This window comes from Felis catus, chromosome D3, assembly GCF_018350175.1.
Source record: "Felis catus isolate Fca126 chromosome D3, F.catus_Fca126_mat1.0, whole genome shotgun sequence".
NCBI lineage: Eukaryota > Metazoa > Chordata > Mammalia > Carnivora > Felidae > Felis > Felis catus.
This window is the reverse complement of record NC_058379.1, coordinates 1,048,469-1,071,116: the sequence shown is the minus strand read 5'-3', so window position 1 is coordinate 1,071,116 and position 22,648 is coordinate 1,048,469. Positions and strand designations below refer to the sequence as shown.

The following is a 22,648-nucleotide window of genomic DNA, read 5'->3' as shown; positions in this document are numbered from 1 at the left end:
CGACTGAGCCACCCAGGCGCCCCAAGGTGGCTGTCTTATCCCAGGTCTCTGTCAGTCTTCAGTGCCCCCCGTGCAAAGTCCCTGTCGGGATGTGCCGCGTGGCCTGGCTGACGGGGGTGGGCTGGTGGGGCGCAGATCCATCCAGCCTCAGTTTGGAGAGACAGGGTGGTGCTGGCTCCCTGCCGGGGGGCATGCAGGTGAACAGAGTCCCAGGGGACGCGTGCATCGTCACAGTGAGGATGACCATGGGTCTCCAGTGTGGGTGCCGCCTCTGGACACCCTGGGGGCTCTCCACACCATGCCGTTCAGCTCAGACGGGGACCAGAGAGTGGGGGCTTTGCTGACGGCCCCAGAGGATGTGACACACTGCATAGAGCGAGCTGCTGGGGGAGGGGGTCCGCAGAGCCACCGGGAGCTCTGTTTTCCGACCCGTCCCTCTTGCTTTGCAGTTGGTGCGCCTGGGCGAGTGGCAGTCAACCCCCTGGCCACAGGAGAACCTGGCATGGCCTCAAAAGCGGCCTCCCCCGTCGGAGGGCCGGCCCAGGTACGGCGGGGCGGCTGGCGCCCGTGCTACGTGGCTGCCCGCGGGCCCCTTTTCGCGCGGAAGTCGTTTCTCAGAAGCTACTTGGGGGGTGGTGGGGAGGCATGGTTTTTAACAGTGTCATCGGTATACGTGCCTTCGAAAGCACATCGTCTCTCAATTTCAGAACTTGATTTTATAAATACGTTTCGTAACAGATGAAACTGGGTCTTGTGATTCCAGAAATCACATTTCACGTTTTTCCTGCTCCTCTGTCCGTCTTCTGGGCGTCAGAAATGCTCACCACTTTGGAGGAGCAGTGCACCCATCGGTTCTGCCTCCTTGCTGTTGCTTTTTGCCGCAGGATGGGCCGTGGGCGTCTCCGAGGACTGGCGTGCGGGAGGGACGCCGCAGGGCTTGGTGAGACCAGGCACCGGGCTTGCTGCTCTTCAGTGGCCGTTTTCGCCCTGTTTCCCATAAAGGAGGAGAAGACCAGACTTCTGAAGGAGCGACTGGACCAGATCTACTTGGTCAACGAGCGACGCTGCTCTCGAGCTCCCGTCTACGGCAGAGATCTGTTGCGGGTTTGTTCTGTGGTCGGCGGAGAACAGGCACCTTGGCTCAGGGCTTCTGACAGCGGTCACCAGAAAGGGGTCGGGCCGGCCGGCGGTCACTCCTTACCCTCAAGCGGTCAGAGGGACCTGGTTTTGACACTGACCCAACGGCAAGCCTGCCTGCAGGACGTCATCGACAGGTGGGGTGACCTCTGTGTATGTTTGCAGTCTGCTCCCCGAGACGGGCTTCCCAAGTGCCCCCAGCGGAGCGTGTCTGCCCCCTCCCCCCATCCCCCCCCCCCCCCCCCCCCGCCTCCCCACTTCATGGCTGTTGGTTTCTCCACGAACTGTCCCTCGGAAAGTCTGTTGAGAAATCATTTCCGGGGTCTCTGGCTCCGGCATCAGTCTGTCTCTTCACCTTACGGGAAGGTGTGTGTCCTCGGGGTGCTCTCTTCTCCCTTGGGTTCCAGGCCTGTCCCCAGGGCAGCGTCCGGGTCGACGTGGGCTGGCCTGGGTGCAGAGCCACAGCACCGACCACAGCCTGGCCATGGGGGGACTGTCCACTGTGGCAGTGAGGAGTTTTCTCTGCTGTGCTCCCTTACATAACATTTAACTCAAAAGCCATGTGGAAAATGTAATGTTGCTTGACAGGAAGTGTGTGTTTGAGATTGAAACTCAGAAAAGAGCTATAGAACAGAATCACCCAGATGCTGTGTGCTCGGCCCCCTGGCCCCAGCCCGCAACTCTGCTTCCTCCGCCCCATCTCCGCTTCCTCCGCAGCCAGCAGGGGGGCTTGGCCCATTTGCGCTGCATCCCCTGCTTTGAGTGCGTGTCCGGTCCCACCCGGGCGCGAGTCTTCTCTCCCTCCCGCTCTGTCTGTGGGGCCGGGCGCAGGCCTCATGGTCACCGCGTGTTTCCAGCGGGGACGCGGTGACCTCCAGCAGCCTGGCTCGGGTGGGCCGTGCGGTCTCACTGGCCTGAAACCCCCTGTGCTCTGCCTGTCCGCCCCTCCCCTCAGAGCCCGCCGGCCCCTTGGCTGCCCCGCCCTGCATCCAGCAGCGGTGAGCGACCGCCCTGCTGCCCCCGTCCTCGTCACACTTCCGTGGCCGGCGTAGTGGGCTCGGGTCGCTCTGATGGGCGTGCGGTGGCGTCTCACAGGGGCCGTAATCTGCGCTTCCCTGAGGACGTGCGACACGGAGCCTCTCTTCGTGGCTTTTTGCCGCGTTCTGTGGAGAGGTGTCCGTTGAGGTCTTTGGCTCATCTGGTAAACGGGTTGCTCATCTTCTCGTTGTGTTTTAAGAGTTGTGTGTGTGTTAGGACCGCAGTCCTTCATCAGCCGTGTCTCTCATGGACATCTTGTCTACGGCTCGTCTCCTCGTGACGCTGGCTTTCGCAGGGCAGACTGTTTGGTTTTAGCGGAGCCCAGCTGTGTCTCCTCTCGTGGTCATGCCTTTGGGGTTGGACCTACAAAGTCCTGGCCAGCCCCGGTCACCCGGGCTCCCCCTGCGTCGTTCTGCAGGGGTGTCCCTGTCTGCGTCTCCTGTTTACATCTACAGTCGGAGCTGAGCAAGTGCCAGTGAAGGGACTGGGTCTGTGTCTAGATTCAGTCTTCCCCAACCTGCACACCTGCAGTCCTGTGTTGTGGAAAGTCTTAAGATGCACGCGAGCTAAAGAACGCAGCGAGTTGGGGCGCCTGGGTGGCGCAGTCGGTTAAGCGTCCGACTTCAGCCAGGTCACGATCTCGCGGTCCATGAGTTCGAGCCCCGCGTCGGGCTCTGGGCTGATGGCTCAGAGCCTGGAGCCTGTTTCCCATTCTGTGTCTTCCTCTCTCTCTGCCCCTCCCCCGTTCATGCTCTGTCTCTCTCTGTCCCAAAAATAAATAAACGTTGAAAAAAAAAAAAAAAAAAACGCAGCGAGCCCCGTGCTCCCAGAGCCTGTCCTCGGCAGCTGTCAGCGTCTGCCCAGTCTCGAGTCACCCGTCTGCTGCCCCGGAGCAAGGCCGTCCCAAGACAGGTTCCAGACAAACATGATTTTGTCGCGCTCTGAAAGCAACACGGTCGCCTGATCACAGCTAAAAAAGGAGCCGTTCCTGATGTTATTAAGTGCGTATTGAGCCTTCTCATTTTTGGTTGTCTCCTAAGTCCTGTCTGTGTAGTTCAAGTCCGAATCTTGGCAGGGAGGTGCTCAGAGGTCAACAACTCTCTCTCTCTCGTGTGTCTTCCTTTTTTTTTTTTAAATTTTTTTAAATTATTTTTTGTTTAACGTTTATTCATTTTTGAGAGACAGAGACAGAGCATGAGTCGGGGAGAGGCAGAGGGAGAGGGAGACACAGAATCCTAAGAAGGCTCCAGGCTCCAAGCTGTCAGCACAGAGCCCGACGCGGGCTCAAACTCACAAACTGCGAGATCGTGACCTGGGCCAAAGTCGGACACTCAACTGAATGAGCCACCCAGGTGCCCCTGTCGTGTGTCTTCTGATCGGGTTCTGCCACTTCCTCTTCTTTTTCCCCCCCGCCGTGGACTGTTGGTTGAGGAGACCTGGGGGTTTGCCCTGTAGGGCTTCACACAGTCTGTATTTGGCGATGGTTCCTCGAGGTGTAACTGGACGTGTTACTTTGTTCTCTGTCTCGTCTGTAAATTGCTCGATCCAGAGGCTTGATCAAGCGTACGTGGGTTGTTGCTTTGGGGTTTTTGTTTGTGAGAACGGGGGTGACCGTGAGTCCCGTTGGGAAACACGGGGTGTGCGATGCGTGTGTTTGCACACGGCTGTTGCTTGTTCCAGCACCTTTGTCGCGAGAAGGTCTTTGCTCCATTGGGAGTGCTCAGGGGACTGTGCTGGCCTCTCTGGAGGTTCCGTCCTGTCTTCAGCACTGTGGTTGCATCCTCTCCATCCCTGTGGCTTTGCAGTGAGACTTGGTGTTGGGAGGCGTCCCTCCTCCAGCTTTGTTCTTGTTTGGTGTCGTGCGGGCTCTTCTGGTCGCTGCGTGCCCACGCTGACCTGGGGCCCACGGTGCAGGCTGTCTGTAGACTGGCTGGCTGAGGTTTGCTTTGGGATCGCGCTGAGCCTTTAGGTCAGGAGCAGACGTGCTAGTCCTGTGGGCTCTTCCGACCGATGAACATGGAATTGCTTTCCGTTGTTTTAGCTCTTTGATTTTGTCCATCAGGGTTTTGTTGATGGATGGCATTTTTGTTTACACACACTTGGTGGCAAGTCCGGGACATTCATCTGGAGCTGCCCTCCCGGCGCGGGTGGCCTCCGGAAGCCGGAGGGGTGGCACATGGCTGCTCTCTGCAGGGCCCTCTTCCTGCTGCGTCTGGCTTCCCTCCTGGTGGCACGGTGGCTCTACGGGCTCTGGGGGTCCCATCCCCTCCCCCAGCCATCCAGGAGACATGGCACCTGCATCCCCAGATGGACACGTGCACTTCATAGAGAACGGGCCGTCCGTGTTCCTGCTCCTGCGACCTCGGGGTGCCCTGCACTGCTTGTTTCCGTCCTGGGGGCCCTCATTGGCCGGCACTGGAGGGACCCACTCCCATGGTTGCTGTGACGGGTGGTGTGCGCCAGCAGCCATGTCACCCCCATGGGGACTACAATTAGGCACTCTGGCTTCTCTGGCAACTCACTCTTAGAAGGTTCTGCCCACTTCCTTCTTGAGCCTTTGCTTCCTGAGACAGGTGCTGCCCGGTAGGGACGCTGTGGGCACCACGTGTGATGCGTGTACTTTCTGCTTCTCAGGGTGGTGTGTGTGATCCCTCCGGTGGTGGCCGCGCCCCCCTCCTTGTGGGTGGCGAGGCCGCCGTCCCTCTACAGCCACAGGATGAGGGTCCTGAGGCACTGCCTGCGAGAGCACACGGCTCCCTACGCACAGCAGCTGCAGCGCATGACGGCCCTGCGCTCCCTGCGGTTTCCCGAGCTGAGATTGGTGCAGTTTGACTCAGGTACGAGAAGGCTCCCTTTTGCTCTGCTCCTTGGTTTTGGTTTCGGTTGCGTTTATTTTAAGAGCGTGTGTGAGCGACTGGGGGAGGGCGGTGAGGGTGGGTGGGGGGAGGAGAGAGTCTCCAGCAGGCTCCACAGGCAGTGCAGAGCCCAGCGCGGGGCTCGATCTCACCAGCTTGAGATCGTAACCTGAGTGGAGATCGAGAGTCGGACGCTCCTCCGACTGAGCTGCCGAGGCGCCCCAGCTCTGTTCGTGAGGTGGGGTTCCCTTGCCCTGGGTCGTGAGAGACTCTTGATGGCGTTAATTTCACAGGCAAGCTGGAAGCTTTAGCCATCTTACTTCAGAAGTTGAAATCCGAAGGGCGTCGAGTGCTGATCTTGTCGCAGATGGTTCTCATGTTGGACATTTTGGAAATGTTCTTGAACTTCCATTATCTCACCTATATCAGAATCGATGAAAACGCCAACAGTGAGCAGCGGCAGGTAAGGCAGAAAAGATCTTCTCTGTTATAGCTTATGCTTCAGCGTCGTTAACCAGTTTTGCCAGTCTCCGCCCTGGTTTCTCAGAGCCGTGGCGGCCCTTTAGTAGGTCTTTAGCACGTACACGCCGTTACTGGGCGTGTACGGCCCGCTGGCTGTCTCAGTGTCAGGACAGGCGGCCCTCGGTCACGAGGAGCGGGTTGGTGGGCTCCAGGAAGCAGCGGGGCGTGGAGGTGCAGGCGCGGTCCCGACGCGGCGCGCCCAGCGAGCACCGTCTCGCGCGGCGTGCCCCTCCGTTACTCGCCAGGTCGGCTAAGCGTGTGTTGCTACAGCGGGTGCAGTGAGACAGACGTGCTCGCGCGCTCCCGGCGGGCGTGAGGCCGCGTGGCTCTGTAGGAGATGGGTCGACAGTGTGGGCGTGCGCCTGCCCGGGTAATTCCGGGTGGAGGGCTCAGCCCTTCAGCGCCTCACTCCCCTCCAGAGCGACACGCGCGTCCAGCCGTGCGATGGGTCGGCAGGTCGTGTGTGTGCCGTGGTGCTTGGTGGTGTCGTGAGCACACGCTGTCCCCCGTGGGCTGGACGACCAGGTCGTCATCGGAGCGTTCGGAACGGGAGTCGGGAGCACGGGAGAACGTTCCCGAGCGCCGGAAGGCCTGCCGCCGGATCGTGGAACGTGTCGGCCTCTTCGCGTGCTCCCGCACCCACGGGACTTTCTGCCCATGCGCACGCTCGCTGAGGAGGGCCTAGGAGGAGACGCGGCGCGGTGTTAACCGACAAGGTTTTCTGGCAGCGATGTCACAGGTCACACGTGGAATCTCTCGGAAGAAGAGGGGTCCCCGTGGTGGTCTCTCTGGGCCTGTCTCCCCGCTCCCTCAGCCTTACTCCGGAGCCTTTTGCCGTGAAGTGCTCCGGCATTGCCTGAGGGTACAGGACCGAGCACACGTCCCTCCCCAGGAAGACTCTGTGTTCTCGTGGGGCCCACGGGTTGAGCTGACAGTGCCCGTCAGGTAGAGTTAGACATCTTCCTTTTCGTAAAAAAGCGAGGCTCGGTGTCCCGTGAGGAGTGTGCGGAGAGGTTTGTGGTGAGCGGTGGCCGCGTGCACGTGGCAGGAGCCGGGACGACCGGACGCTGGCTTCTAGCTGGCCGATGTCAGAGCGCGCCCACGGCATCCGGCGTTTGCCGGGGGGGCTGACCCCAACATCTCACTTCATCTCAGGAACTGATGAGGAGTTTCAACAGAGACAGGCGGATTTTCTGTGCCATTCTGTCGACTCACAGCCGCGCCACAGGCGTGAGCCTGGTGGAGGCCGACGCGGTGGTGTTCTACGACAACGACCTGAACCCCGTGATGGACGCCAAGGCCCAGGAGTGGTGCGAGAGGATCGGGAGGCGCAAAGATGTCCACATCTACAGGTGAGGGCGGCGGTTGCCGTCAGCAAGCCGCCGAGCCTGGAGCGCGGGAGGTGCGGGGGCAGAAGCACCACATGGAGCTCGAGCGCACGCTATGGCTCGCACCCCGTGGTTCTGCTGTGGCGTTTGGTTTTTCTAGTGAATTTGTTTTGAGAGCGAGCGCGAGAGGGGAAGGGACAGAGAGAATCCTAAGCTGGCTCCACGTTCCGTGCAGAGCCCAATGCGGGGCTCCATCCCAGTGACCTCCGGATCGTGACGTGAGCTGAAATCAGAGTCGGGTGCTCAACTGGCCGAGCCACCTGGCACTCCTTGTTTTCTCTAAGGCACTTTTCTGTTCGTGCTGCTTCGTTTTCTCTATGCCCGTTTGCCCAGTTTGTAATCTGCTTGCTCAAGATCGTAACGGAGTTAGTTGCTTCGACGTAACGCGCTGTCCACGCCGTCCGTTCTAAGTATACACGCCGCACCTCTTCTAGAGGGCCTGCGAGTTTCTCGGTTACCGTCAGGTGTGTCTGTCCTAGGACGGCTGCGGTATTCGTTACCCTCAAACGTGAGTTGTAACCGGCCAAAGCTGGAACGGAGGGAAGTGGAGAAGGTTCTTCTACTCTGTATCTCTAAACTCCCGCCCGCATTTATTATACTTGCGTAATGACAAGCGTCTGCGTCCCGTCGCGCGTCCTAGGCCGGGTGTGCTGGCACGCGACGGCCTTTCTCGGGTGCCCTGCCGCGTGTGTGCCGGCGTGCCTGCAGTGGCGGCCTGTGCACGGTGGTGGCGTGTGCGTGGCGCCGGTGTGCGGCCCCGTGGGGGCGGCCGGCCCGGGACTCGAGCCCGAGCCTGTGCCTGTAGCCTTCGCCGAAGCGGTCCTCCCGAGGCGGACGTTAAGGAGCCGTGTTATGCTTCTGAAAGTCAGTGAGCAAGTGCTGGCTTTTACAGATCTCATCCCACGGAGATAGAACCTGACCACGTTTTGGCGGACGTCTCTCCGACGTCTTTTTAACGTTTTCCGTGGCTCTTGCCAGCAGTCTCGTGTGTGAATCCCGTTTCTCTCATCGGCATCGGGAGCCTGTCTCCGTGCTGGTAAACGTCAGCTCGGTGCACCGTGTGCGTGTTGCGTGAGTGACGTTTTCCTGGGTGGTCCTTTCCTTGTCATTGGCCCTGCGGCGGTCATTAGCCAGAAACGGGAGAACCGTTTTACTCTCGGTAACCGTCATCCGTGAACAGTCTGGAGCAGTCTTGGCAGCAAAGGCGCAGTGTGTGTAAGGACTGAGAATAAAACCAAGACGCGGTAAGACACAAGTAGCAGGCTGTGCTGTGTCCCGGGACAGAAGCACCTGGTGCATAAAAACGTGCTTTCCCCAGAGCAGTGTTGAAAAGTAACACAGTTCTAACCAAAGCCGTGGTCGTGTTTGCCTGTATTTGTTGCACGCATGTGCACACGCAGTTGGATGAGGTCAGTCGGTTTTAAAGTACATTTGGAGGGCGCCTGGGTGGCTCAGTCGGTTGAGTGTCCGGCTTCGGCTCGGGTCATGATCTCACGGTCCGTGAGATCGAGCCCCACGTCGGGCTCTGTGCTGACAGCTCAGAGCCTGGAGCCTGCTTCAGATTCTGTGTCTCCCTCTCTCTGACCCTCCCTCGTTCATGCTCTTTCTGTCTCTCTCAAAAATAAATAAAAATGTCTAAGAAAATAAATAAAGCTCATCTGGAGGGAAAGCTGATAACAGCCAACAGGAATGCTAACGAGGGTTGCAGCAGAGAGGTGCGGGAGGAGGGGAGCAGTGAACGGTGCAGGTGTGAGCCTGCAGAGGGTTGGGGGGGGGGTGTCCAGCCTCATGGGAGCCTGTTCATTTAGTACAGCTGCTGACACTGTGCTGACCGTGAGAAAGGTGCCTGCTTTATGGCCAGAACACCACCCCCAGGGCTAAGCACGGAGGTGTGGAAGTGAGATGGTGGTCGGGATAGTTGAAGGGACAGTATCTGTGGCTTGAAGGGATAATTTTTGCCGGACAGGGAGCTCAGAAGGAAGGAACGGTAGACATATTTGACTGCAGTCAAATGAAAACTTCAGTTTTGGGTTTGTCAAAAGATACCATAGCAAAGCTGATGCCCAGATAACAGACTGGGGGGATCGTTTGCAATCTCATAGCAGACAGAGGGTCAGATAGCTCTGACAAGGTGAGAAGTAAAGGAGCCTTTATTCAAGAAAGGCTGGGGGGTGGGGTGGGGACCTGAGAATCCAAACCAGCCATTCCAGCTGCCCACACGTGTGGCGGGACGGGCTTGGCAGGCGGAGGTCCGGTGGCCGCCTGTGTGATGGCCGTCCTCACGCAGCCAGATGGAGGCAGCGGTGGGCGAAGCTGCTGGCGGTGCTGGTGAAGGCAGCTCCCACCCGGAGTGGGGAGTGGGGTCGTGGCTCTGTTTGGACAGCGATTTATCGAGGTCTGCTGAGCGGAAGGTTGTGCGTGCCCTCTGTTCCCAGCCCTACCTTCCAGGGGACCCCTGTGGTGCAGGCCGTTACTGTAGCTTGTTTACATGGCACCAAGCGGGAACCAGCAAATGTCCGTGCCCAGAGTACAGCCGTACCCTGGCCGTCGAACAGCCACCGGAACCATTGTGGGGGGGGTCGTCCCTACAGCACGTCACTCAGGAGGGAAGCATAGTGTAGAGAAGCGTGCGGGGCAGCAGACGCGGCCCGCCGTTGCGTGTGCACGTGACCGTGTGAGCGTGCTCGCCAGGCTGTCGGCGCTGGGGGGTCGGGTGCTCCGTGTGAGGTCCCTCTGGGGGACCCAGGAGGACTTTTCTAGGTGGAGGCTGGAGGGGAAGAGGACAGAAGGGACCGCAGTCACGGAGGCACGGGACCCTGTGCGGCAGGGGAGAGGACACGGGAGAGGTGGCCTTGGCCACCGTGTTAAGGCACGCCCCGAGCACGTGCAGAGCCTTCCAGCCCCTGCCGAGCACCAGCACCCCAGCCGCTCGTGGCGTCGTGCTTCCCGGTAGCCCCGTGCTCATCGTGTGTGTCTGTCTCGTAGGCTTGTGAGCGGCAATTCCATCGAAGAGAAGCTGTTGAAAAATGGAACCAAAGACTTGATCCGAGAAGTAGCCGCTCAGGGCAACGATTATTCCATGGCGTTCCTGACGCAGGTACCCGTCACTGGTGTGTGGTCCTCGCGCCTGCCACCTGGTGACGGGGCACATGGGTTCACCACGGACGGGTGAGGGGTCGTCGGGCGGTTTCCCTGGTGACGCGGTCTGGCGCTCCGGTCAGGCACCGATGCGGGTCCCGTGTTGGACGCTAACGTGTGTCTCGTGCACAGCGTACCATCCAGGAGCTGTTTGAGGTGTGCTCTCCCACGGACGACGCTGGCTTCCCGGTGAAGGCGGAGGAGTTTGTTGTCCTTTCTCAGGAACCTTCTGCCACGGAAATCATCGCGCCCAAAATTGCAAGACCTTTCATTGAGGTGAGGACGGATCCTCCCGGAGGTGACCCGGGATGTGCCCTGCCCGCTCTGTGGGCCCCCTCGCTCGGCCCTGGCGCACCCCTCCTGCCTGCTTTCTTTCCATTGCAGGCGCTTGGGCTGGAAAAGCAGGGAAAGGGAGCAGCGGAGAGGGTGGGGCCTCAGGCCCCTGCTGCCCAGCTCAGCAGCCATCCCTGTGCCCCTCTGCTCCTCTGCTCTTCCCAAGCCACACTGCCTCCCCCAGGCCGCAGCCGGCCGTTCGGTCTGCCTGTCCCCACGGTCTGCAGTCTCAGCCCCTCTGACAGGCGCCCCGTGTGTGCGAGCATAAAACGCACACCTGGGGCGCCTGGGTGGCGCAGTCGGTTAAGCGTCCGACTTCAGCCAGGTCACGATCTCACGGTCCGTGAGTCCCAGCCCCGCGTCGGGCTCTGGGCTGATGGCTCGGAGCCTGGAGCCTGTTTCCGATTCTGTGTCTCCCTCTCTCTCTGCCCCTCCCCCGGTCATGCTCTGTCTCTCTCTGTCCCAAAAATAAATAAACGTTGAAAAAAAAAATTACAAAAACAAAAACAAAAATGCACACGTGACTCTGGGGACAGTGCAAAGGAGAGCATAAACGGTTTCGTTAATACCTTTTTATGTTGCTTACCGTTGAAATGGTAGTATCTGTGTCTACCGGGCTGAATACATTTTTAACTTACCTAGAGGTTTCAGATGGCGCACGCGGCTCATGTGCTGCTGCTTTCAGGTGGTGCTGCTGTGTCGACCCCTTTCAGACCCACTGTTGGGGCCACGTCCCCCCCCCCCCCGCCTCATGCAGTGGTCTTGCTGCAGCGCCCCTGGGCGCCCCCTCCCCTTGGCCCGTCTTGGGAGGCCGTCGCCTGCTCCCCTCCTTCCTGGGTGTTGGTTTCCAGGCTCTCGACCTCGGAGGGACCCCCGTGTCCTGGGCCTCTTCCCGCCCTTGCCTGCCATGTAAAGTACACCGGTTCCCCTGTGGGGCCCTCCGCCTGTGTTCCCATCCTTGTGCCCTTGGTGCCCTGAGAAATTTCCACTTGGTTATTGAGAAGTAATAAATGTGTGTGTTAAATCCTCAAGAGCTTGTAATGGAAGCAAGCGCCCCGCCCCAGGAACCCCCCACCCCCCTGCCCCTGCTCAGAGACAAGCACTGTGTGCGGTTCCGGGAGTTTCCTACATATGGTGTCCCCTGCGGGGACACCTTATAACTCTTCATCTGGGGGACAGATAGATTGACCCCCTTCTTTCAAAGATAGGGGTTATTTGCACAAGGTTAAAAAAGAAAAACAGCACGAAAGAAAATAGATCCTGTCCATGAGGTAACCGTCTCGGCATTAACACTCTCGATTGTGTCCTGGGAGAAAAATGAGGTGAGAAAGCGTGTGTGTGGGAAACATGGTGTTTCGGGTGCCATTGGCTTGGGGGGGACGTGTGTGCCGCTCCGTGCGGTGCACAGGCTGACGCACACTTGCTGTTGAAATGTCCTTGTTGAACGTCTTGCTGTGTGTTGGCTGTGTTCTAGGTGGCAGGGATCTAGTGTCGAGTAAAAGACACAGTCTTCCCTCCCCACGAAGCTTGCATACCGGGAGAGGAGAGACTGAAGCACGCAGGCTCTCCCTGCCGAGGCAGAGGGCCCTGTGCAGGGCGGCCGATGCCCGGTGAGGAGTGCCACGGGCAGAGGGGTGGCCGGGGGTCAGGAAGGGGTTGAGGGGTGAGGGCAGTGAGGCCTCCCGGCTCTGTGCTGAGTCTGGATCGTGGGGGCCAGGGCGCAGGCTGATGGGAGCGGCGTGGCCCCGTGAGAGCAGGAGGTACTGGGGGGGGCTTTTGAAGGTGAAATGAGTGTGGGGGTCTGGGGGAGGCCCCTGCCGTCAGTGTGCTGGGGCAAGCAGCCGGCACCTTGGGCTTCCCGGCACCTCTCCAGTGGGTGTGGTGCTCTTCCGGGGACTGGCGCAGGAACATGGCTCTCCGTGGAAGTTGTGATAAAGTACAAGAACATATGGCAAGTATGCACGTCATAAAGAGCTTGAGAGGGTGCTACAGGGAAGGCACCCTGGGGACCGCCTGCCTCCTCACCACTCCTGTCCCTGAGGGCGGCTCGCCCTTCTGACCCCTGACCACCCTGGTGCCTGTGTGGGCCTGGCTTCTGGTTCTGGGTCACGGTGGTTCCCATGTCTCCCAGCGATTGTGACTTCATCAGGTCCACTGTGGGACCATGTGACTGTGTTTTGAGCCCCGCATCTGTATTTTCTCCGTGTCTCTTGGCAGACACCCTAACTGCATCTTGGGGCGGGGCCCCTGGGTCATCAGTGAGCACGTGACTAGCAGGTGCCACTGGCAGTTTTCCAGACTGGCCGAGCCGACCTATGCTCTGTTGGCTGCATGGGACCTGAGGCGTGGGGGTGTCGTTCCGGCCACGTGCTGGCGGATGTGGGCCGTGTCTCTGGTGTTGTGTCGCTGCTGTCGGCCCATGAATTTGTGGACCTCCATGTGCTCCCTGGCAGGGCAGGCACTTTTTTGTGAAGTGCCCGTTCGTGTCCTTCTCCCTTTTTTGTGTTAACTGGGTTATTTCTTTTTCTTAGTGGTTTGTTGGCACTTTTTATGTGCTCTGGGTGAATCTGTAAAATACCTTTGTGCATTCTGTGGTTTGCTTGTCTATCAATGAGCAGAAACCCTGGGTCCTGAAGCCAACCAGTAGCCCGTCTGTATCATGGTTGGGGGTTAAAAAACGTTCTCTTTACCCTGGGTCGTTTTACCCTGGGTCATCTGGACGTCCTCTTTCGTTTTCTTGTAGATGCTTCAGTGGTCTTCATATTTAGATGTGCGATCTGGAATGATTTCTGTATCGTGTGAGGTCAGGTAACATTTTGAACTGCAGATTTTGCCAGATTGCCAAGAAAAGAGGTTATACGGTCGGTAATCGATACCCCGAAACCAGAGACTGTGGGCTCATGTCCGATGCACCAGCATGCCCATCCACGCCCACCCCTGTCAGGCGTGAGCTCCTGGCTGTGGGAAGGCACCTCCTTCCTCTTGCTTGGTTTCTTGATCTGTGGTGATGCTGACCGTCTCACACGCCTGTCGTCTGCGTTACCTTTTCCGTGGGCTTGGTTTTGGCAGCTGCGGCGTAGGGCTGTTTGTCCCCCGGTCGTGCTGTGGAAGGGTTGTCGTTCATCTGAGTCGTGGCCGTGCCGGGTGCCGGTTGCGAGGTTGAACGAGGTGCCCCGCGCTTCTGTGTTCTCAGGGCCGGGGAGCTTTGTGGCGCGGCAGCGCTCAGCCCTTCCCTGGGGCTTGCTGTCTGCCGTGGCCGTGAGCCGCTCATGTTCATTGCCCTCCTCCGTCACGCTTAGTTTTCCGTCACTGCAGGGAGGCTCCGTGTGCGGCACAGGCGTGTCGGCATTTATGCAGGGCCGCTCTTTTTCAAAATGCTTTTATTTAAAAACACCTGAAAGTAATTTAAACGATAATTTCTTTAGGCCCTCAAGAGTATTGAGTACCTGGAGGACGATGCCCAGAAACCCGAGGAGGAAGCGGTGCCAGGGTCGCCCGACGGTGCCGGCCCAGGGTGGAAGGAAGAGCCATCGCAGCTGGAGGAGTTAGCAGACTTTATGGAACAGGTCTGGACGCTTTCTCTTCTGCGCTCCCACTCACTTAGTTTCCGGACACCTAGACGTTTCAGCGCTTGACCCTTTCGTGACGTTTTCCGCTGTCACTGTGACAAAGAATGATCCTTTTCTTGATCCAGGTGTTGGGGGGGGGTTATATAAGGACCTTCACCTTTTTGATTTGCTGTTAACTCCGTTCAAAACGTGATTTTTGAAACAGCTTACACCTATTGAAAAGTATGCCCTGAATTACCTGGAGTTATTCCACACGCCCGCTGGCCCGGAGAAGGAGGGCAACGGCGAGGTAAGGGCAGGTGGGCGGGCTTCTGGTCCCACCAACCACGAGGGCCTCGGCTTCAGAGGCAAATTCAGCCTGAAGTAAAGTGACTTGCCAGGAAGTCAGGGAATGAAAATCCAACCCACCGGTGTGGAAAGAGACAAAAAGGAAGTCTTGGGAAACCCCAGGGAACGCTTCTCATTCGACCGGAAGTCGCTTGATGCCGGCTGGGTCGGAGGGCTAGGTGTTGGGGGCGGGGAGGGGTCCAGAGAGCCCGTGGCCAGAGAGGGGCTCGGCCGGTGACGCGGCGAGCCGGGCCACGGCGTCGGGAGTCCCAGAGCCCCCGTGTGCGGTCTCCCCGCCAGGACGCCGTGCTGACCGCCGTGACGGAGTGGGAGGCGCGGAACGCCAGGGCCCAGCGGGAGAGGGAGGCGCGGGCGCTACAGGAGCAGGAGCACGAGCAGCTCCTCACCTACACGAGGGAGGACGCCTACAGTGCGGTACGCGGGGTGCGGGCTGCGGGGCGCTGCTGCCGGGCCGGGCCCTTCTCTGTTCCCGTGGCCACTGCGGGAGGCCTGACCCTCGGCTGCAGGTGTCTGCTTCCTGCGGGCTTCTCCCCGAGTGCGGTCAGGGCAACGTCACCGGCGCAGGGTAGACGGTTGGTGGCCTGTGGCTGCGTCTCGGACCGGGTCGCCCTGAGCCTGCCCCTCACCCGCAGGAGTACGTCTGTGAAGGTGCCGACGGGCAGATGGAGGTCATGCCGGTGAGTGCCGGTGCCCCTGTGCGTCGGGGCGGCCGCCCTCCCGGAGCCGCACGGCTCAGGCTCTCCCTCCTGTGCACAGCTCTGGACGCCGCCCACGCCCCCCCAGGATGACAACGACATCTACGTGGACCCGGTCCTGTGTCTCACGTACGAAAGCACACCCATCCCGGAGTCCAAGCTGCCTCCCGTGTACGTGAGGAAGGAGCGCAGGCGCCACCGCACGGACCCGTCAGGTGCGCCCCGCGGCCACGCTAGCGTGTCTTGGTTTGTGCTCGCGGCTGGGGAGGAGCCCCCGTGGCCCTGCTTGGCGTGGAAGCGGGAGGGTGGGTCCGTCTCCGCCAGCGGCTCCATGGTGACCGCCCCCCCCCGCCCCGCCCCGTTCCTGCCCCTCGCCCGCGGAGGCGCGGTCTCCGGTCTCGCCGCCTGGCTGACGAAAGCCCTCCGTGCAGTCGCAGGCAGGAAGAAGAAGCAGCGCCACGGGGAGCCCGTCGTCCCTCCCCGCTCGCTGTTCGACCGCGCGACACCCGGCATGTTGAAAATGCGGCGGGAAGGGAAGGAGCAGAAGAAGAACATTCTGTTGAAGCAGCAGACGCAGTTTGCCAAGCCTCTGCCAACGTTTGCCAAACCCACGGCCGAGTCGGGCCCGGACAACCCCGAGTGGCTCATCAGCGAGGACTGGGCGCTGCTGCAGGTGAGCGCGGGGCCCCTCTGGCCCACGTCCCGTCGCCGTGCTCCCTTGGGAGAGCGCGCGAACCGGCCAGTGGGTCTCGCTGACCCGTGTCGCCTGGAACGTCCTCTAGGCCGTGAAGCAGCTCCTGGAGCTACCTCTGAACCTCGCCATCGTGTCCCCGGCCCACACGCCCAACTGGGACCTCGTCAGCGACGTGGTCAACTCCTGCAGCCGCATCTACCGCTCTTCCAAGCAATGCCGGAGCCGCTACGAGAACGTGCTCATTCCGAGGGAGGAGGGCAAGGTGAGCACCCTCCCCCCCCCCCCCCCCGCTCCCCACCCCCCTCGCACCCACGGGACTCCGGCCCCCGGCTCCGCGGAGCCTGGCGAGGCGGGTCGCCTGCGCCGTCCCTGGCATGCACCCACGGCTCTGCCTTCACGGCCGCCGTCGGTGCAGGCCACGGTCCCATACCTGGAAAGTTCTGTGTGCCGTCCGCAAGCTTGGCCCACCTTCGTCTCTTTTCCTTTCCTTTCCTGAGAAGGTGTCGGGTGAAGTCGAGAGCCTTTCTTTGGCTCCGTTGGCTCTACCTCAAGGGTCTGTCGGTATCTTCCCGCTGTGTCGTTGCCGTGCTTCCACCGGGCCCGTTGGCTGCCACGGTGGCAGGACCGGCTCTGGACCCCCGTCCCGCCGACCGTGCGTGGCACGTGCCGAACGCACAGCGGCCAGGTGCTTGGCGTCTTTCCTGAGAAGCCGGCCGTGGCGGCGGCCTGACCTCTCCCCACCCTACCCCCAAGAGCTGGCTGTGCGGACGAGCGTCCGCCTGCTCGCTTTTTCTCGTTCCTTGAGCCGAGCGGGCTTCTTTCCGTCATCTGCTGTCTTCGCCACCTCCCGTCTTGCCGCTCGCCCGTCTGCCTCCCGTCTGCCTCCCTTCCGGAGAACGTCCCAAGGCCCGCGCCCACGCTGACCCCACAGGGCACGTGCGGCAGAGGCCCGCGCGGTCCTCGGATGAAGGGTGAAAATCACTCTATCGTCTCCGTGTTCGTTTTCCCAGAAACGTTCGTCTCAGGGCATTCGTTTGCTTTTTGTTTAAGAACAAAAAAACAAGTGTTTTTCACAGCACCTGTGGTGCCTTCACCGACGAGACCTCGCACAATCTCGTGTCTGGTCTGATGTGTTGAAAGCGCTACAGCCGTAGCGTTAACGCGGGAAACACGATGCTGATGCTTTATTTTCCTTTGTCACACGTGAAGTTAACCCCTAGGAGAAGACAAAACACGTGTCGGGCACGAAGGTGACGTTCCAAACGAACCGTAGGCAGCGTGCGGAGGGCCACGTGTGGGGCGCAGACTCCGCCTGGAGGGTGGCGCTCACAGACGCGGGGCGGTGGCGGCGTGTTGGGTGGAGCCGGGTGGGAGCGGAGCCCCTTCACCACCTGCCACGGCCGCTGGTGTTCTCGTGACGTACCTGGTCCCCAGCCTGCTCTGCCTTTCTTCCTTCCCCGTACGGTGACGTGGGAGATGAGGTCCCGCGTTCGGGGCCTTCCCGCGCCCGTCTTGTTCTGGCTTTCCTCTGATGCCGCCCTGCTCGATTTAATGGCGTCACTCAGACGACGCAGGGAGGTGCCCGTGCACCGCGTCTCCCAGCACGGCGCTTATTGTGTAGAGGTCTCAGTTCCCGTCCCACATGCAGTGTTTGACTCCTGGTGGCAGGGCGGTCGGAGCCTGGAGCCGCAGAGGACAGTCCCAGAGAGCCCTGCTTGGTTTAACTGTAGGACACGTGAAGGGGAAGGTCGCCAGCCACACACAGTGCCGGAAGCCCCCGAGAACAGGCTCAGACACCCGCACGTGCCTCTCCCCTCTGTGCGTGCGGGCGGAAGTCTGCCGTGGGGGCAGCCACACCGGCCCCACCTCACGCGACACATGCGACCGCGGGCGCCTTGCCCAGCGGCCGTCCCAGCGGAAGGGGAGTCCTCCCTCCGCGGGGCTCACACGAGCAGGCGCATGGAGAGGCCTGGAGAGGCCTGAGGACCCGCAGCCGGCGGGTGGCAGTGCCGCTTCGGGAAGGAGGACCCGCGCGCGATCTGGGAGGCCTAGCGCCAGGCCTCCGAATCAGCCGCCACCCGCCTGACGCGCCGCCCTCGATTTTGTCTCAGAGTAAGAACAACCGTCCCCTGCGCACGGGCCAGATGTACGCCCAGGACGAGAACGCCACGCACACCCAGCTGTACACGAGCCACTTCGACCTGATGAAGATGACGGCCGGGAAGAGGAGCCCCCCCATCAAGCCTCTGTATGCTCCCGAGCTCCCCTTTCCGCCCATGACGGAGCCAGCGTGCGCGGCCTGCCGCGAGTGTCCTCCCGCAGGCAGTCCTCGCTGGTAACCGTCGTCTCCTTTCTGTGCTGCAGGCTCGGCATGAATCCCTTTCAGAAAAACCCCAAGCACGCCTCCGTGTTGGCAGAAAGGTATTTTTGTATCCGTGACACGTTTTCGTCAGGTGAAATGTCTTTGTTTTCACGTTCCCTTCGACTCAGCGCGGTCAGTGAATCGTGCAGACGACGTGTCCGGGCGGCGGCTGGTTATCTCCAGCGACTGCCCGCGTGGCGTTCCTGTGACAAGGGTCTGTCCCTGCCTGCAGCCTGCGGGGTACGCTGGCGGACGGGCAGGGCAGCAGGAGAGGCTTTGTCCTCTCTCAGCCGTACCGCCTCTATCCTGGCGCACGTCGCGTTCTGCCTGGAAAGTACCCCGGGCGTCGGGGTGAGTGTACCTGCTCTGTGAGTGAGCAAAAGAGAACAAAGGACGGACCGAAGGGTGGGCAGGGAGACGCGCGGTTATGAGTAAGCAGGGGCGGTGAGGCCACGTCGGGGTCTGAGTGCCGGCTGTCCGGGTGTTCGGCGTAGGCTCTCCTTGCTTTCCGAGCTTTGGACGGTTTACGACGAGGGAGCACGTGTCTAGATGAAGCCTGGGTGCCCACCTGGGCCCAGCCTAGCCTTCCTGGTTGTCCAAGCGACGGTCTGCAGCATACCACGGGCCCTGCTTCCTCCTTACCGGCTGTCAGCGTGGTCCCAAGCTGGCCTGTCTCCCCTGAGACCCCGGCGGCCCATCCTGGCCGCTCTGCGGGCCTGGCCTCCGCAGGATGCTCCCCGCCTCCTGGTCCCGGGACGGTTTCCCTGAATGTCCACGTGGCTGGTGCCCGGGCCCCCCCCTCGCACACCACCTTTCCCCCTTTGCCGACAGTCAGACCGTGGTCCTTTGTGTTTCTTCACGGAGCAGACCGCCTCTGCCTTCTGTACTCGAATCGTGTAGCACCCGTGTGTCTGTGGACATAGGGGTTCTGGGGTCTGGGTTACAGAGCTGGCACGCGGTATGTGTTTGTAGATTAAATTAGCGGATTGATCCCCGCAACGGACCATTTACTGACACGCTGTGTGCCTGGCACTGTGCTGGGCCCAGCGGTTCGTCAGCGAGCAGAAGGGCACGTTCTTATCTTGTTTGTTGTGCCTGCAAGACACAGACTCAGACCGATCTCATGGAGGTGGAAGGTCTGTCCCACAGACAGACGGCACGAAACAGCCTGGCAGAGGGGACCGGGGATGTTCCTGCTGGGTGTCGCTCCGATGCGAGGGCATGTCAGGTCACCCATCGTGGGGCTGAGGGAGACGGGTTACGAGGCAGGTCTGCAGGACGAGCACAAGGGGCCCCGGGTGGCTCCAAGGTAGGGGAGCGGGGCAAGCGGGGAGGTGGGCATTTCGGGGGCACCCGGGTGGACGAGGCTGTTCAGTGTGAAAGCCTGGCTGGGGTGAGGCAAGCACCGGCCTGGGTGTCTTGGGGGCTCAAGTTAGTTTCTGTGTCTGGCTCAGGTCAGAGGAACGGGCCCCGTGTAGACAGGGCTAGAAGGTGGGGGTGAGGGGAGAGGAGAGGCCGGCATGTGGGCCCGCAGCTGGCTGTCCTCTCGGGGTCTTGTGGCAGCCGAGGGGGAGGGTCCGCAAGGAGCAGGGGCCGGGCCAGTGGCCCAGGGGGAGGACGAGCTGTGGGGGCCCCACCTGGAGCCGGCTGGCCCAGGGAGCCCTGTGTGCAGAGGGACCACCGCCAGAGGAAGGCCCAGGTGATCACGTGAGAGCAGGGGCAGGGCGGTGGGATCTGGTGAGACGTCCCGAGCGGGCTGGCACGAGCATGGGGGCGGTGAGGGGCTGATGTGCAGGGGCACCCGATGGGTGTGGCACGGCCCGGGCCCTGCTAGGGAAGGCCCAGAAGCGGGGAGGGCGTCCGTGAGGCTTGAAACAAAGCTGGACTCTCTGTGACAGCAGGCGTCGAGGAGATGGGGAGGGAATAGGAACTGGGAGGCGCCCCCCCAGGAGCAAGGGCTCAGGATGGGGAGGGCTCTGAGGGGGCCCACCCTCCCCCTGGGCTCCCCCTGGGCTCCCCCTGGGCTCCCCCTGGGCTTTGCCGGTCAGCCTGGAGCCGTTGGGAGGCCAGCCGGGGGTGTTGGCGGCGCTAGGCCCTGATGTTAGTTGTCGTGGACACAGGGGCATCTGGAGGGCCGGAGTGGGGCCTGGGGACACAGGGCTACTGATGGCTCTGCTGGTTGGGGGAGGGGAGGCCCGGCCTGGAGCAGGTGGTTAGCCGTGGGGCGCACACACACGTTTCAGTCCCCCGACGTACCCGGCACTGTACCGGCTGCCGCTGTGGTAGACCGGACCTGCCTCCTGGAAGGTTCTCTGTGGAAAGGGAACAGGAGACGTGGTCTCGGACGACTCCTGCAGCTTTTTTTCTTGCGAGGGGCTTGACCACAGCGGCCTCCTGGCACCTGGCTGCTCGGGTGGTGAGAGCCCCCTGCCTTTCTGGAGTACTCCGCTCCCCCCGAGCGCGTCCGTTTATCTTCCTCATCTGCTCTTGTGTTTTAGCGGCATCAACTATGACAAACCGCTGCCTCCCATTCAGGTTGCATCTCTTCGAGCAGAGCGTATCGCCAAAGAGAAGAAGGTGTGGATGCCGGGGCCCCCGGGTGGGGCCAGGGTGGGGGGCGTGGGGGGCGGGCTCCTCCCCACGGCGCCTCTCCTCTCCTCTCCTCTCCTCTCCTCTCCTCTCCTCTCCTCTCCTCTCCTCTCCTCTCCTCTCCTCCTCTCCTCCCCTCCCCTCCCCTCCCCTCCCCTCCCCTCCCCTCCCCTCCCCTCCCCTCCCCTCCCCTCCTCCTCTCCTCTCCTCTCCTCTCCTCTCCTCTCCGCCTCTGCAGGCGTTGGCCGATCAGCAGAAGGCGCAGCAGCCGCCTGTGGCGCAGCCCCCGCCGCCCCCACCGCAGCCGCAGCCCCCGCCGCCCCAGCAGCCGCCCCCGCCTCTGCCCCAGCCCCAGGCAGCGGGTGGCCAGCAGCCCCCGGGGCCACCGGCCGTCCAGCCGCAGGCCCAGGCGCAGCCCCAGGCACAGCCCGCGCAGCCCCAGCCGAAGGTGCCCCCGGCCATCACGACAGTGGGCAGCGCCGCCGTGCTGGTGAGGGGACACCTCTCCCTGGAGACGGGGTTGGTGCAGAGGGTCTGTTTAGACACAAGCACGGCTTACTCAGGAGGCGGAAGGCCCAGCTTTGCCCCGGCAGGAGCGTGCGGCCACAGGGGGCGCCCTCAGCCGCACTCCGCCCGCGCTGGGCTCCGTGGCTGGGCTGTTGGGCAGGGTAGGAGGTGGAGGCAGCCGGGAAGTTTGGGGCTGGGCCGAGTGAGGTGTCGCTGTGAGGTCGGGCCACAGAGGCACGGGGACCACTGGTGTCACCGTGCAGACTCCCTTGTCCCGATCCTCGCGCCTCGCCTCGGTGCCCGTGTGGGCGTGTTCCCGCACACACGTGCGCATGGGTCTTCGGTGCCCGTCAGGGAGAGGGGTGCGGTGACGCACGAACAGGGAAAGAAAGGCTGACTCGTGATCCCACATGTCCTGTGCTGCTGCCATTGTGCTCCGGTGTGCTCCTCACCGTGTGCGCCCGCGTGGCCTGTCCCCATGCGGTGTGGACGCTGGAGTCACACGTGGGGAGAACGCCTGGACCTTTTTGGGAAGCGCCGCTGCCGGGCGTGGGGGTCGTGGGTCCTCATTTGTAGCTGCGTCCGCTGCGGTGGGCTTGTCGCGTGACCTGGACGGTTCCTCCGTCAGAAAGCTCACTCGCTCACAGAGCCCCTGCTCCCGTGGCCCCAAGGGCACAGTGGTGGGTGGTTGGGGAGGGATTCTGTGTGCGGCCCTGGTGATGGCAGTCTGTGGGGAGAGAGTGGGCAGCAGCTAGCATGGAGCCTCGGGCTTGGCGACTGTGGGGGTCGGGACGGCTGGTGTGGCCGGGGCCCCAGAGGAACGGGGCAGGAGTTGGCCGTGGGGCTGTGGAACTAGGCATGCGTTTGGATGATTCTGATGAAGCGGAAACACTCGGAGGTTTTACACAGGGAAGAATTTGTCCTGAAATCCAGATGCTTTTCTGTTTTCAGCAGGCGGGAGCCATTAAAACGTCCGTCACGGGGACAAGCATGCCCACAGGTAAGGGGTCACAGACGCCCCCACGAGAATTTCCTGCATCCCCGTGCTCCTGCCTCACAGGTCTCTCCCCACAGGCACAGTGAGTGGAAACGTCATCGTGAACACCATCGCGGGTGTCCCTGCTGCCACCTTCCAGTCAATTAATAAGCGTCTTGCTTCACCCGTGGCACCGGGAGCCTTGACCGTGAGTTGTCCCTGCGCACGGGTACCTTTGGTAGCACGTGAGACTTAGGACCCCGCGGAACTTGTTTGTATTTATTTATCGTTTTAAAGTGGTCTCTACACCGAATGTGGGGATCAAACTCACAGTCCCAGGATCAGGGGCTGTACTGAATAAGCCAGGGGTTGCCCCAAAAGTTGTTCGCTTTTTAAAGAAATATCCCAGTGGGGCAGAAAGTACCGACCCAGCTTGAATTTCCTAAGATGACGTGAGTGTTCAGGGAACGGCGTCCGCGGTGTGCTTGCTGAGGGCG

The 22,648-nt window shown here is 61.3% G+C and overlaps 1 protein-coding gene and 1 non-coding gene across 15 annotated transcripts in view; both read left to right on the top strand.

Annotated features, from left to right (window-relative positions):
* EP400 (E1A binding protein p400) overlaps positions 1-22,648 on the top strand; it is a 98,783-nt gene that overhangs the window by 56,819 nt on the left and 19,316 nt on the right. For 11 of the 14 annotated variants that reach the window (XM_045041966.1, XM_045041968.1, XM_045041973.1 and 8 more), the window contains 20 exons: positions 450-544; positions 1,003-1,274; positions 4,810-5,012; positions 5,324-5,493; positions 6,708-6,904; positions 9,926-10,037; positions 10,211-10,354; positions 13,837-13,977; positions 14,186-14,269; positions 14,608-14,742; positions 14,961-15,005; positions 15,085-15,238; positions 15,455-15,696; positions 15,806-15,979; positions 17,829-17,965; positions 18,082-18,138; positions 20,578-20,656; positions 20,907-21,158; positions 22,127-22,175; positions 22,250-22,359. In XM_045041966.1, the coding sequence (XP_044897901.1) occupies positions 450-544; positions 1,003-1,274; positions 4,810-5,012; positions 5,324-5,493; positions 6,708-6,904; positions 9,926-10,037; positions 10,211-10,354; positions 13,837-13,977; positions 14,186-14,269; positions 14,608-14,742; positions 14,961-15,005; positions 15,085-15,238; positions 15,455-15,696; positions 15,806-15,979; positions 17,829-17,965; positions 18,082-18,138; positions 20,578-20,656; positions 20,907-21,158; positions 22,127-22,175; positions 22,250-22,359 (2,852 nt within the window). The remainder of the gene's footprint in view (positions 1-449; positions 545-1,002; positions 1,275-4,809; positions 5,013-5,323; positions 5,494-6,707; positions 6,905-9,925; positions 10,038-10,210; positions 10,355-13,836; positions 13,978-14,185; positions 14,270-14,607; positions 14,743-14,960; positions 15,006-15,084; positions 15,239-15,454; positions 15,697-15,805; positions 15,980-17,828; positions 17,966-18,081; positions 18,139-20,577; positions 20,657-20,906; positions 21,159-22,126; positions 22,176-22,249; positions 22,360-22,648) is intronic. The other 3 variants (XM_045041974.1, XM_023241252.2, XM_045041970.1) reach the window with 1 other exon arrangement.
* On the top strand, positions 6,358-6,488 carry LOC111557401. Its single transcript, XR_002737449.1, has one exon. It is a non-coding gene; the product is annotated as a small nucleolar RNA SNORA49 (small nucleolar RNA).